Source organism: Crocuta crocuta, unplaced genomic scaffold, assembly GCF_008692635.1.
Source record: "Crocuta crocuta isolate KB4526 unplaced genomic scaffold, BGI_CrCroc_1.0 scaffold233, whole genome shotgun sequence".
Lineage (NCBI taxonomy): Eukaryota > Metazoa > Chordata > Mammalia > Carnivora > Hyaenidae > Crocuta > Crocuta crocuta.
Genome location: NW_027529526.1, coordinates 6,608,620 through 6,620,705, shown reverse-complemented (window position 1 = coordinate 6,620,705; position 12,086 = coordinate 6,608,620). Strand labels below are relative to the sequence as shown.

Genomic DNA, 12,086 nt, shown 5'->3' with positions numbered 1-12,086 from the left:
TCTTCTTTTAAGTCAATGCATCTATCTGAGTTTAGGTAGAAAGCGTACCGGTGGTGTTAGGGAGGCTTGCTGACCTCCTCAGAGGATTTATTCCATGTGAATGCAAGAAGGCAGAAAGGATGTTCTAGGGAACGGGGAGGCCACCACATTGAGGGACCATTTCAAGAGCTCCCGTGAAGGAAGCATTAGTGACTGCCTTGCACGGAAACTTTCTAGTTCTCTGCCAAGAATTGTCCAGGGAGAAAATATCATTAGTGTCCAGTGCAGGCACTGGAAATAGGAATACTAGCAGCAGCAACTTCGGTGCTCCGGAGCCAAGCCGTGCCTGTGCAGCCGCCGAGCACCTGGGGGATCCGCCTGGGCTTCCTGTGATGTGACAGCACTGGGTACAAGTATTTTACCAGTCACCAGCCTTCGTGAAGAGTTGGCTTGAAGATCACACTATAAATAGACTTAGAAACCACTCATTTGTTTCCATCTTTGCCAGACAATTTACAAGGGTAGGGCCATGTTAACGGTAAATCATAAATCTGTTTATAGTGCCCGATGTTAATATTGGTTAGGGTGACCCAAGGGCCAGCATCTTTGGACACAGTCTTCCTTCCCTGTCCCAAAACCTACGGAGAGAAAGAATATTAGTAATTCACACAGACAGGACTCCTAGAACACAAATTGTGTCAAGAACAGGACATGGGTTTTCAAAGCCGCGCTCCTCAGAGGCTCAGGTTACCAGGAGCTGTGGTGCTGGCAGGTGCGATGGGCCCAGGGCCGTTGGGGTGTAGAGAGGGTGAGGGGGTAAGGTCGGGACTTTCGCTTCTACCAGGGCAGGTTCATTTTATATAGGACTCTTCTGTAATAATTATATTTGAAAATAAGTTTTCAAACCCCATAAAGGTTTGGAAGTCAACAACTGAATGGGTAAGAGTGATCAGTGAAGGATAGACCCAGGCTTGAAGCCTGGCTTTGCGACCATGTGTAATTATTTAGCCCTTGTTTTTGTTTTGTTTTATAACGAGGCTACTATAGGTTAGGACAGCCGGCATCTTTGCACATTAAGCCCTGTTATAAGGTAACATGTGAAAATCCCTGACCTTTGCTAGGACTCAGAAAATAGCGCCAGGGGAGAAGGTCTAGGCTTGGTACGTCCCCAGTCCCTGCTTGCAGGTTTTGCTCTTAGGTCTGCTCTGTTACATCCCCAGGTCCTCCCTGCGTACTGCATCCACCATCTCCTTAGGGTGGTCTCCCCTTCTGTGTTTCTCAATTCAAATTCTAGACATCTGACATCCTGGTATCACCAAGAATCCCACTACTCTTTTGGAAGGTTACCACTACAGTATCGTGCTTAAATATCACCCAGGAAACTTGTACATTTTGTCATCTTAGCCTAACAACTTTATAGGTGACAATATCTAAGTTCCCCAATATTAAATGTTGAGCCAGTCATTTAACACGTATAGCCCAAAATGTAAATTCAGGTCTCGATTGGTGGTGGTTTTCACACCAACAGTTGCAGAGATCTAAAAGTGCACTCTACATCACAAAGCCGCAAGCATGTTTGAGGCATTTATGGAAAATTCTTCTTTGGGCTTACAAAAATGGGAAGAAATTCTGAATAGGAGTCCTCAGCAACAGGACTTGTAAGAGTAGCTTAAACAAGATGGAGTTAGAAATGACAGCAGCACTGTACCAAAGCCGTGAGAGTCAGGGTGGCCCCATGCCACCAGCCCTTCCCAGTCACTTTCAAATTGGGCAGGTCCAAATTTAGTTTGACAATTCTTTCATTCAGAGTCAAGCTTAGAAAGTGAGGCTCTCAGTGAACCTCCTCCATCCGAGGACAGTCGGACATGCAGGGGCATAAGGTGGGTTCAGATAGAGACAGTTCCCTAAATACCACCTGCGGTCTGTTTTTGGTAGGGAGGGGTGTTAAGGGGGGCAAGCCCTTTTCAGCGGTCTGCAAGGCCCACACTATTTTCATAATCTAAACAGTTTTGGGTAAAACTACTGGTGCTTTTGCAAAAATCACGGCATGGCACCTACTGTACGAGTAGTCATTGTGTTCTTCACCACACATACTCATAAAAAAAGGAATTTTCAAGCCAATTTCATTTAAGAATGTCCGTAATAAGCAGTAAATATATTTTATAAAATCCTTGAGGAAATGTTTTAATACTGATACAAAATGGGAAGCGTGCACGAAGCAGTTGTGCTGCCTAGTGAAGGGCACGGTTGTCTCCAGGGAAAGCACTTCCAAAGCTAGGAGCTAAACAAACTGCCTTTTTCGTAGGACACCATTTGTACTATTGCAAACTATGGTTTTTCAGACTTGAGTATTTAGGGACATTTTCTTGAAAACGCATGTGTGAGTTCAAAGAAAACTGACCGTGTTTGCTGCCAATGAGACAATTTTAGCTTTCAAGCAAAGATGAGAATTTTTGGAAAACTTCTGTCTGCTACTTTGAGCTTACCAGTTTCCCAAAATTTAAAAGGTATTTCTGATGACAGAATACTACTTAATGATGACTTAATACTACTATTAAGAATGGTGATGTTTTGATGTATAATGAAACGTGTCAGTATTTAGATTTGCCTAACTCAGTGAGCCAGTATTTTCCAAATGACCAAGGCAAAATCATGCCAAGGTATGTACCAGTGCATTTGTATATACTAGAGTACAAGAATTTCACTGATATGGTTTCAGATTCCACACTGTACCTAATCTTTAAGAAGATTGAGTGTTGATGTAGAATCAGAATACCAAAGTTATTTGAAATCAGACTATTCAAATATACCTCCCTTTTCCAACTACATACCTGATTTCCTTCCTATACTTCAGTCAAACGACATCTAAACCGACTAAGGAAGAAAATCAGAATCCAGTTAGATCTAGGTAAGCCAGACATTTGATTTGCCAAAAAAAAAAAAAAAAAAAAACAAGGACATTTAATTTTTTGTTGCTTTAAAATAGCTATTTTTCATTAAAATGCTCTTCAGGTTAACATATAATAGGTTTATTAGATTTAAAAATTTTTAGTTTTAATTTTGCATATAGAAAGTACTAATAAATAACAGCATATACATAAACGTTCTTTGGAGCTTTCCATTTATAATGCCACCTACTGGCAAGACCCGCTTTTACTGCCTCTTTGGAAATCTAGTCAGCTGCTGAGGTTTAGTCCTTGTGAATAGTGTGATCCAAGGCAAACGAGTGCTCTGGGGATTTTAATTGATCTTTTTTTTTTTTTTTTAATGTTTTTTTAATTATTCTTGAGAGACAGAGCATGAGGGGGGAGGGCCACAGAGAGAGGGAGACACAGAATCCAAAGCAGGCTCCTGGCTCGGAGCGGTCAGTACAGAGCCCAACGCGGGGCTCGAACCCACGAACCGTGAGATCATGACCTGAGCCGCAGTCAGTCACTTAACCGACTGAGCCACCCAGGCGCCCCTTTACTTGGTCTTTAAATTGCCTGTGTGGGCTGACTCCTCCAGAGAAAATAAATTGGGGGAGAGGTTTATCTCACTATGACCATTCCTAATAGTTTCTTGCTTGAAATCATCGACCAGGAAACTGAACACTTTCCCCCTACCTTTTCTCTTTTCAACATGCTTCATTTTCTTGATGATCTTGAGTCCAGTACTGATTAAAAACTGTTAATGATACAAAAAACTTCACTTCTGTTTGTAGGTTTTAAATGGAGGGACTCCAGACATTCCTTCCAGCGGCCTACTACCAGGGCAGGCTCAGGAAAACCCAGGTTATCCATATTCTGATAGTTCTTCTATTCTCGGTAAGTAGCATTATTACTCCTTTCCCCTGTAGGGAGCTTGCACAACATCTGGCATGAAGTCAATTTTAAGAAATGAATAAAACAAACTAGTTTTAAAACTAGTTTAAAATTTGTTTAAATCTTTACTTCGAAGTTCAGTTAAAGGGGTGAGGTCTGGTGGGGACTCCAGTAGCTTAGACACAGGTGTTTCCCCATGTGGGCCAGAAATCTTCGGTGGGAGAGCTGACGAAGATTCACAGGGTATCAAAGTCATTAAGTGATAAAGAGTTTGCTTCTCTCCTCTTACCCATCTTTTCCTCCATTGGTCTTCCTAGGTCTTTTTTTCCTCATCCTTACCTTCCTATTTGTCTTTCCTTCTGTATCTCCCTCCTTGTTAACTGGTTATGTCAGAATATTAAAATGAGGTCAACTCAAACGCTTTTAATCTTTATTGCATTTTAAGCACTTCTAAAAAGTTGGTTATTCTCGGAGACACAGCAAAGTTATATATGGCAATGCAGCCCCAAAGCAGTCTCTCTCAGCATTCTCCCCTTACCGTGAAGTACGACCAACGGTAAACATGCTTTGGGATGATGACTGACCAGTCTTCACCTTTTCCCACAGGTGAGAACCCTCACATAGGCATAGACATGATAGAAAACGACCAAGGCTCAAGCAGTCCCAGCAATGATGAAGCAGCAATGGCCGTCATAATGAGTCTCTTGGAAGCCGATGCTGGGCTGGGAGGTCCTGTTGACTTTAGTGACTTGCCATGGCCGCTGTAAACACTACATGTTGCTTTGGCAACAGCTACAGTATCAAAGTGCATTACTGGTGGAGTTTTACAGTCTGTGAAGCTTACTGGATAAGGAGAGAACAGCTTTTATGTACTGTCCTCATAAAAGCCACCTCAGAGCCATTGATACAAGTCAATCTTACCATGTGTAACTCAGACAAAGTGGAACTAAGCCTGCTCCAGTGTTTCCTCATCATTGATTATTGGGCTAGCTGTGGATAGCTTGCATTAATTGTATATTTTGGATTCTGTTTGTGTTGAATTTTTTAATCATCGTGCACAGAAGCATCATTGGTAGCTTTTATATGCAAATGGTCATTTCAGATGTATGGTGTTTTTACACTACAAAGAAGTCCCCCATGTGGATATTTCTTATACTAATTGTATCATAAAGCCGTTTATTCTTCCTTGTAAGAATTCTTTACTATAAATATGGGTTAAAGTATAATGTATTAGACAGTTAAATATTTTTAATAAATGTTTCCCTTGTTCTATAAATACTGTTCACATTTCAAATAGAGAAAAAATCCTATGTGTTACAGGGCTGGATCAACTTTCTACAGGTGTTTAAGGACAAGTCACACCAATAACATTTACAGTGCCTTTCTGGCCTTTGCAACAGTCTAGGACTTCTAGAATTTCCCTGTGTGAGTAGCTGAGCTATACTGTTAAGATAGTTCATCTGCAAATCGTTGCAATTTTATGTGAGTACAATGACATTACTGCTTAAACCCAATTTTCAAACCCTATGAAATTACAAATTCAAGAGTAGATGTAGTAAATGGGCTTCTCTCCTCCAACTCCTCTCTACTCATGGTTGTACGGCTTCACACAATAAGTAACACCAGACCCAAAGCACCTAAGAATTTCTGCTTCCTTCTTGAGTTGGGCCAGAGTATTTTTTAAAAAGCATTTGCACAAAGCACCGAACCAGTGTCAGAAATCGGCTTTGAAACCGAAGGTCATTCTATAACCTAGTAAAGGTATCACCATATTAGGTTTGACTAGAAAACGTTCTTTTTTCAGCTCAAACATTGCTTTGGATTTAGTAGGGAATCTAAGTGCTTTGTCACACATAAGCTGGAGTTCCGTGTGCTACCACCCAGACAGGAAATCTATTTATGAGAGTCAGGATCTGGTCAAGATGGTCATAAAGATGAGAAACATTAAAACAATGGAATTTTATTTTGATGAAAAACTCGAGTTTACAATCATTTAGTAAATGAAGAGCAAACACTTCATTTTCCTATCCCATAACTCTTAAGAAAAAAAAAATTAGTAAATAAATATCTGAACGGATTAAGGGTAAGGCAGACTGGATAATAAACCACCTCTGATGTTCACACTTCCTGCATGTGACTCACTGTAAAAGGGCGAGAACGGCACTGGAGAGAAAGATATGGGCATTCAATCTCATCCTAATCGTTCAAATAAGCCCAATCACAAATACTTTTTTTTTTTTTTTTTTTTTGCTCATCACGGGCAGCAAACTATACACATTTTACTGAAGGAATACTTTGATAGAAGCACTTGTTTCAGTTATATTGTGCATCACAACTATAAAAATGGCTTGAACAGTTCCATTTAACCACCATTTATAAAGTGCAACTATATAATATTCTACATTTTACATGGGGTGTGATGAATTATCAATCTAAGCTGAAAATACCCCAAGCTGCCAATTTTCACCACTTCTGAAAATATCTAGATGTGTGAAAAAGGACTATCCCCCATACAAAGAACCAATTTCACAAACCTACTGGTCAACAAATACATTTATGTAACTGGAACCTCAGGATGCTAGAGTTGTACTCATTTAAAAAACCATTCAGCTACCTTTGGTCTTTAAAAAAGCCTCCACTGCAATATCCTAAACATTGTTATGTGCATCTCACGATGAAGAGTGTGGCCTTGCAGTGCAGAATGAGGAGAGTGTGACGTCACCGTGAAGGGTAGCATGCTATGGTTTCAAGGAACGTCAGCATCACAGCATTGGATTCTGTGCATCAGGATCGAGGTCATTGTTGCCAGAAGGGGGGTGCATCGGGAGAATATCCAGCTCGTCCACTTGAGGAGTCGGGTGCATGACTACCAGCTGGTCCTGGGGAATGTCTGCGGCAGCTGCTGCAAGGTTGGTAATAGATTTACTCTTTACACACTGAAAGTCTACGTGCCGACTCTTTCCTTCTTCCTTCTCCCAAGACATTCGAATAAAGGGTCTTTGGACATAGTTGTAAATTACTTCTGGGCGGCCCCCAGGCCTTTTCTTTACTTTCTCTTTGTAGGTGGGATAACCTGGAAGAGAGAAGTTTTAAAAACTGAGGATACGCACATACACACACAAGCATGCACACATGGTCCTGGCACACTTCTCGCCCAAGTTAGCCTAAAGAGGGCTTTTCTACCGTAATTCCTGAACAAACAGAAATTAAAGAAAACCAATATTCCATCTCGTTAGTCATCAGTTCAATGGCCAGAAACTGAAATCCTACTGATGCAATTCCACTCAATCCACCAAACACCAGAAAAACATTCTTAAAGTCAAAGCATGGAGGGATAGGTCCCAAATACAATGGTATGTAATCTAGTGCATCTTGGGCTCTACCTGTGTGTCCTTCATATCCCTGAACCCCTCCCTTCACAGGACTATCCGGCCACAAGGCCTGCAATTTATTGCCACATGAACCTTCTAATATCCTTAAACCTAAATCTCTTTATATTGCTTTGTTTTGTTAAAAGAGAAAGAGCAGTCCAGCTTCACTGCTTCTAAGTACACCTCTGCACATAGGTCAGCAAAGCCAATATTTTAACCCCCATACCATTTGAACATTGCTTCCAACAACAACCAAGCACATTATCCAGAAAGGCAATTCCAAAGCAGCTTCCCCTAATTAATACCTTCCTCCTCTTTGATAATTACTAAAAAGTAACAACTAGCAAAGACCACTCTAGTTTGGGAAAAGTTTCATTTACCAGTAAGGCAATTTTTCTAAAGACATACACTTCTTAGGAGCTATCAGAAGTCCCTTCCCTCCCTTCTAATAGCAAGAATTGCTAGTTTAGAACAGGGACTGGCAAACATTTGCTGTAAAGGACCAGATGGCAAATATTTCAGGCTCATGTTAGCTTCTATTGCAACTACTCAACTATGCCACTATAAAGTGAAATCAGCCACAGAAATATGTAAATGAATAAGCATGTCTGTGTTCCAGTAAAAACTTTAGGTCTAAAAAGAGACAATGGGAGAAAAAACAACAGGCAATGGGCTAGATTGGGCTCATGGACCACAGACCATATCAGAATCAGAGAAAACTAGGGGGAACCTGGGTGGCTCGGTTGGTTAAGCATCCGACTCGATTTCAGCTCAGATCATGATCTCATCGTTCAAGAGTTTGAGCCCCACATCAGATTCCATGCTGAGATAGTGAGGAACCTGCTTGGGATTCTCCTCTCCCCCTCTCTGCCTTTCCCCTGCTCATGCTCTCTCTTTCCCAAAATACATAAATATTTTTAATCAGAAAAAAGTAGAAAAACCTCACATCCCAGGGACTCTAATTATTGCATAAAGGATGTATGTAGGCATCATTGGTAGCTAGTATATTTAGCCACGTATGGAATGTGCATGTATGCGGCTCAGGAGCAGGCAGGACTAAAAACCTTTTAAAAACCGGCTGCAGAATGTCTTGTTTCACACTCCCAATCAATTACCATCTGAAGTGCAGCTCTAGAGTTCAGAAGGTTCTCCAGCTCGGGGCACCTGGGTGGCTCAGTCGGTTAAGGTCATGATCTTCGGCTCGTGGGTTCAAGCCCCACGTCGGGCTTTGTGCTGACAGCTAGTTCAGAGCCTAGAGCCTGTCTTCACATTCTGTATCTGCCTCTCTCTCTTGACCCTCCCCTGCTCACACTCTCTCGCTCAAAAATAAATAAAACATTAAAAAAAGATTTGGAAAAAAAAAAAAAGTTCTCCAGCTCTATTCCTTTGTCCTTGATTCCTCTTGGACTATTAGGAAGTCTTTAAAATTCCTCTCTCACCATATTCCAATCTCCTCCACACAAAATCACCACTGACACAAGTGTACTATTACAGCCTTGCTTAAAAACTACTACCAATGGCTTCCTCGTGCTCCAAGGGAAAGTCCATAGTCTTTAGCATAGTATCTAAGGCTTTTTTACAACCTGGTTCCAACCTACTTGTCATCAGGCTTCAGCTCACACATCTGTCTTAGGGATGCCTTCCTCAACCTCCTAATCTACACATGTTTCCAGGTGCCTTCTTTCTCACTTGGAAATCAACAGCTAAATTCCACGACTGACAAAATGACAGAGGACAACACACAGTGGTGAAGCAAACGTGTGAGCAATTCCACTACATTTTTAAGCCCAAAGTCTCCTCCCCTTCCTGCAAAGACCCTATTTCTGGTCACCCTTTCCCATATATGTCAGCAGCTCATTACTATGATCTCCAACATCTCAACTAGTCACTGATCAACACCATTATCTTCATTATCAGCATCAAAGACGTACTGAGAAAGTACTATGTGCAAGGCCCTGTTTTAAGTGGTTTTCCTGTACTGGTTCACTCTACCCTCATAATAGCCCTGTAGAGTACTTATTAATGCCTCCATTTTAGATGAAGAAACTGAGGCACAGAGAAGTTAAGCGCCAAGGCCATACAACTATTAAGTCACAGGACTTAAGTAACACAAGCAATGTGGCCCCGGAACCTTTAATCTTTACACTTTGCCATGTTATGCCAAGGAAGACACGTTGTTCTTAGTAAAGGCACTTTAAAATAAAAATATCTGACATGGCATCTGGAAAATTCTATTTAAACCACAAAGTAAAAGCAATCTAAAAATGTACACATTTAAGAAGAGGAAATAAGTTTGAAATTTGTATTTAATGTGAAAATAAGTTAACTATTAATATACCTTAAGAACCAGTAAACTACAAATATGCTTGTACATGCATTTTCAGAAAGTTTTTAGTTCTGTTGGGCTTTGAGGAACTCCAATGATCACTAATGGGCTAAGAGCTCTGCCAACCTTATGGGAATGTCTACACATGTGCCCAAACATACTATATGGGCTAAAAAGTGCATCAGGGTGATCTATGGCAGAAAAGACAAATTTATTTCTCTGTATTGCTAGGGGATCTTATGGAATAAATAATAATTTCTAATGGCTTTCTACTCAAAGAAAACTAGTATTTGTTATTTGTAGGTCTACTGCATGAACATTCATTTGGTAATCATTTGAGTTCTTCTCAAAGTATATATTTGTCAAACTATACTCCAAATGGCATTCAATTTTTAACTTTTTTTAAAAAAGAAAATAGAAAATAATGAAAATGTCTTACCTTCTATTCCCAATCTAATCTTCTTAAGACCTCTCTCCTTCAAAACTGATTTGGCCACATCTCTGTTTTCAATGTACTTGAAAAATCTATATAATTTTGTGCTATAAATAACTGGAAACAAAACAAAAATATTTTCTTATTAAAATCAAAGCACTTAGAGATGAACTCAAAATTATCTTGATCCTCAAAGGGGCCTGACAACCCTACAAGCCCAATATGGATGCAGTGATGCGGAAGGATGACCAGCCAACAGGACAGGACAATTCAGTACAGTTAATATATAAGCAAATGTCTACTCAAGTTGAAACAAGAAAAGCTTTAACAACCAATCAGGTAACCCAATCCATAGGAAGAATCTCTTTCTGAAACATCATATACAAACTTACTGGAGTGGGACCTTCCCCAATTTCTTCAAATAAGAGACCCAACAGATAGCAATGTCACATCATTATCAAGCAGCCAAAGTCAAGGACTTTGCTGTGATGCCTATAAGGCCTTGTCTAGAAGGGAAAAAACTGCCTTGTCAGAAAGTACAAAACGGATACATAGTCTATATCACGGATTGAGCAACTATTAATAATTCCCCAAAAAGGCAAAGACCCTCCCCACAAACTGTTTCAATTCAGGCGAACAGCCCCGTTTAATACTGATGTTAAAAAAATGGCAGATTCGAGCATGTTCTGCCTAGGTTAGTCTGTTTAGAGCAAACTGGCTTTGCAAAGGACAGACATTCCACTAACAACATGTTGAGTCTTCCAAATGTGCTGGGAACTTCAGGGAGTTAGAGTGATGGACCTTCCTCGCCTTCTCTCTTTCAGGTGGAGTTATCTCCCTTAAAAGGTGAACTGCAAAGGTTTTTTCAAAAAAAGAAAAACACACTCACAAACCAAACATGCTGGTTTAAGAGCCAATAAAAGGAAAATACGCATACAGATGCTACTCATGGGGTAAATTTGTGATTTACATCCTTAAGATAACTGATATTTTAAGATAAAAATCTGCTGACATCTCAGAATGTGTATGTCACATTTAGGAAAATCAGGCTGAAGAGGCAGTGTCTCCTCAAATGAATCTTCTCTAGTGTGGAACATCTTAGCACAAAATGAAATATATTTAAACAAATTAAGTAAAAATGTTTTCAGTCCTCTTTAAGCTTCAAAGATCAAGATGAAAAACAAGAAAACAAACCAAAGAACACGGTCATGGGAAGTTCAACAAGTGAAAAGGAAAAGCCAGGTCAACCATATTCCTCTATCACTATCATGTCATTTCTATGTTCTACAGCTGGCTCTATACTCTCTAGTATATTTCTTTTAATTTCTGTTAGCTTTTCATTGTTCCTGTGTTTTGCTCAATTTGTTATTCCACATATTATTACAGGAAACTACTGTCAGAAAACAAGCTAGGAATGAGGAAATACGACAGAAATGGCTGTTACTACAACTGTCCAGAGAAGAATCACAACACTCATTAAGTAGGTTATGCAAAAGGAACATATCAATGTAAACTCTGAAAAGTGCTACTATAACTTATGTTAAAATAATCTTTTGAAAATCTTCAAAAAAAAAATACCACTAGGAGACTGCTTCGTTTTTAGACAAGGAGAGGTAAATCAAAAACATCAGAAATTAAGGCATTCTGGTAAGTTTCTATATGCCTGTATTTTTTTACTTAAACCCTCATCTTTACCAACTCAACACAGACTGGAGCACAGAGCAAGATGCCAGGTTCTTTTAGCTAGTTCCTCAAATCATTCTTTTAACTCTATCTGATATCTCAAATCTAAAAAACTGCTCAAAAATACTCTATTGGGTTCATCAAGAAAAGTAAATTTTCTGACAACAACAAAAAAATCAAAAGGCTCTTATTAGAAAAAGTTTGAGGGGCACCTGGGTGGGTTAGTCGGCTGGGCATCTGACTTTGGCTCAGGTCATGATCTCGCAGTCTGTGAGATTGAGCCCTACGTTAGGCTGTGTGTTAAAGCTCAGAGCCTGGAAACTGCTTCAGATTCTGTGTCTCCTCTCTGCTTCTCGCCTGCTTGCGCGCACACGCGTGCTCTCTCTCTCTTTCAAAAATAAACGTTAAAATTTTTTTTAATGTTTGTAAATGTAGTAATACGGGAAAAAAAAAATCACTGTTGCTCAAGAAAAGCTGTTTTGGTCAGAAAT

At 40.0% G+C, this 12,086-nt stretch overlaps 2 protein-coding genes across 12 annotated transcripts in view; one reads left to right on the top strand and one right to left on the bottom strand.

Annotated features, from left to right (window-relative positions):
• BMAL1 (basic helix-loop-helix ARNT like 1) overlaps positions 1-4,811 on the top strand; it is a 70,894-nt gene extending 66,083 nt beyond the window's left edge. For all 7 annotated transcript variants that reach the window (XM_077761169.1, XM_077761171.1, XM_077761170.1 and 4 more), the window contains 2 exons: positions 3,683-3,785; positions 4,389-4,811. In XM_077761169.1, the coding sequence (XP_077617295.1) occupies positions 3,683-3,785; positions 4,389-4,549 (264 nt within the window). In that variant the 3' untranslated portion in view covers positions 4,550-4,811. The remainder of the gene's footprint in view (positions 1-3,682; positions 3,786-4,388) is intronic.
• Positions 4,812-5,726: 915 nt separating this feature from the next.
• The window catches only part of BTBD10 (BTB domain containing 10), a 75,644-nt gene continuing 69,284 nt past the window's right edge, over positions 5,727-12,086 (bottom strand). For all 5 annotated transcript variants that reach the window (XM_077761176.1, XM_077761173.1, XM_077761174.1 and 2 more), the window contains 2 exons: positions 9,919-10,029; positions 5,727-6,855 (listed from right to left, as the gene is read on the bottom strand). In XM_077761176.1, the coding sequence (XP_077617302.1) occupies positions 6,545-6,855; positions 9,919-10,029 (422 nt within the window). In that variant the 3' untranslated portion in view covers positions 5,727-6,544. The remainder of the gene's footprint in view (positions 6,856-9,918; positions 10,030-12,086) is intronic.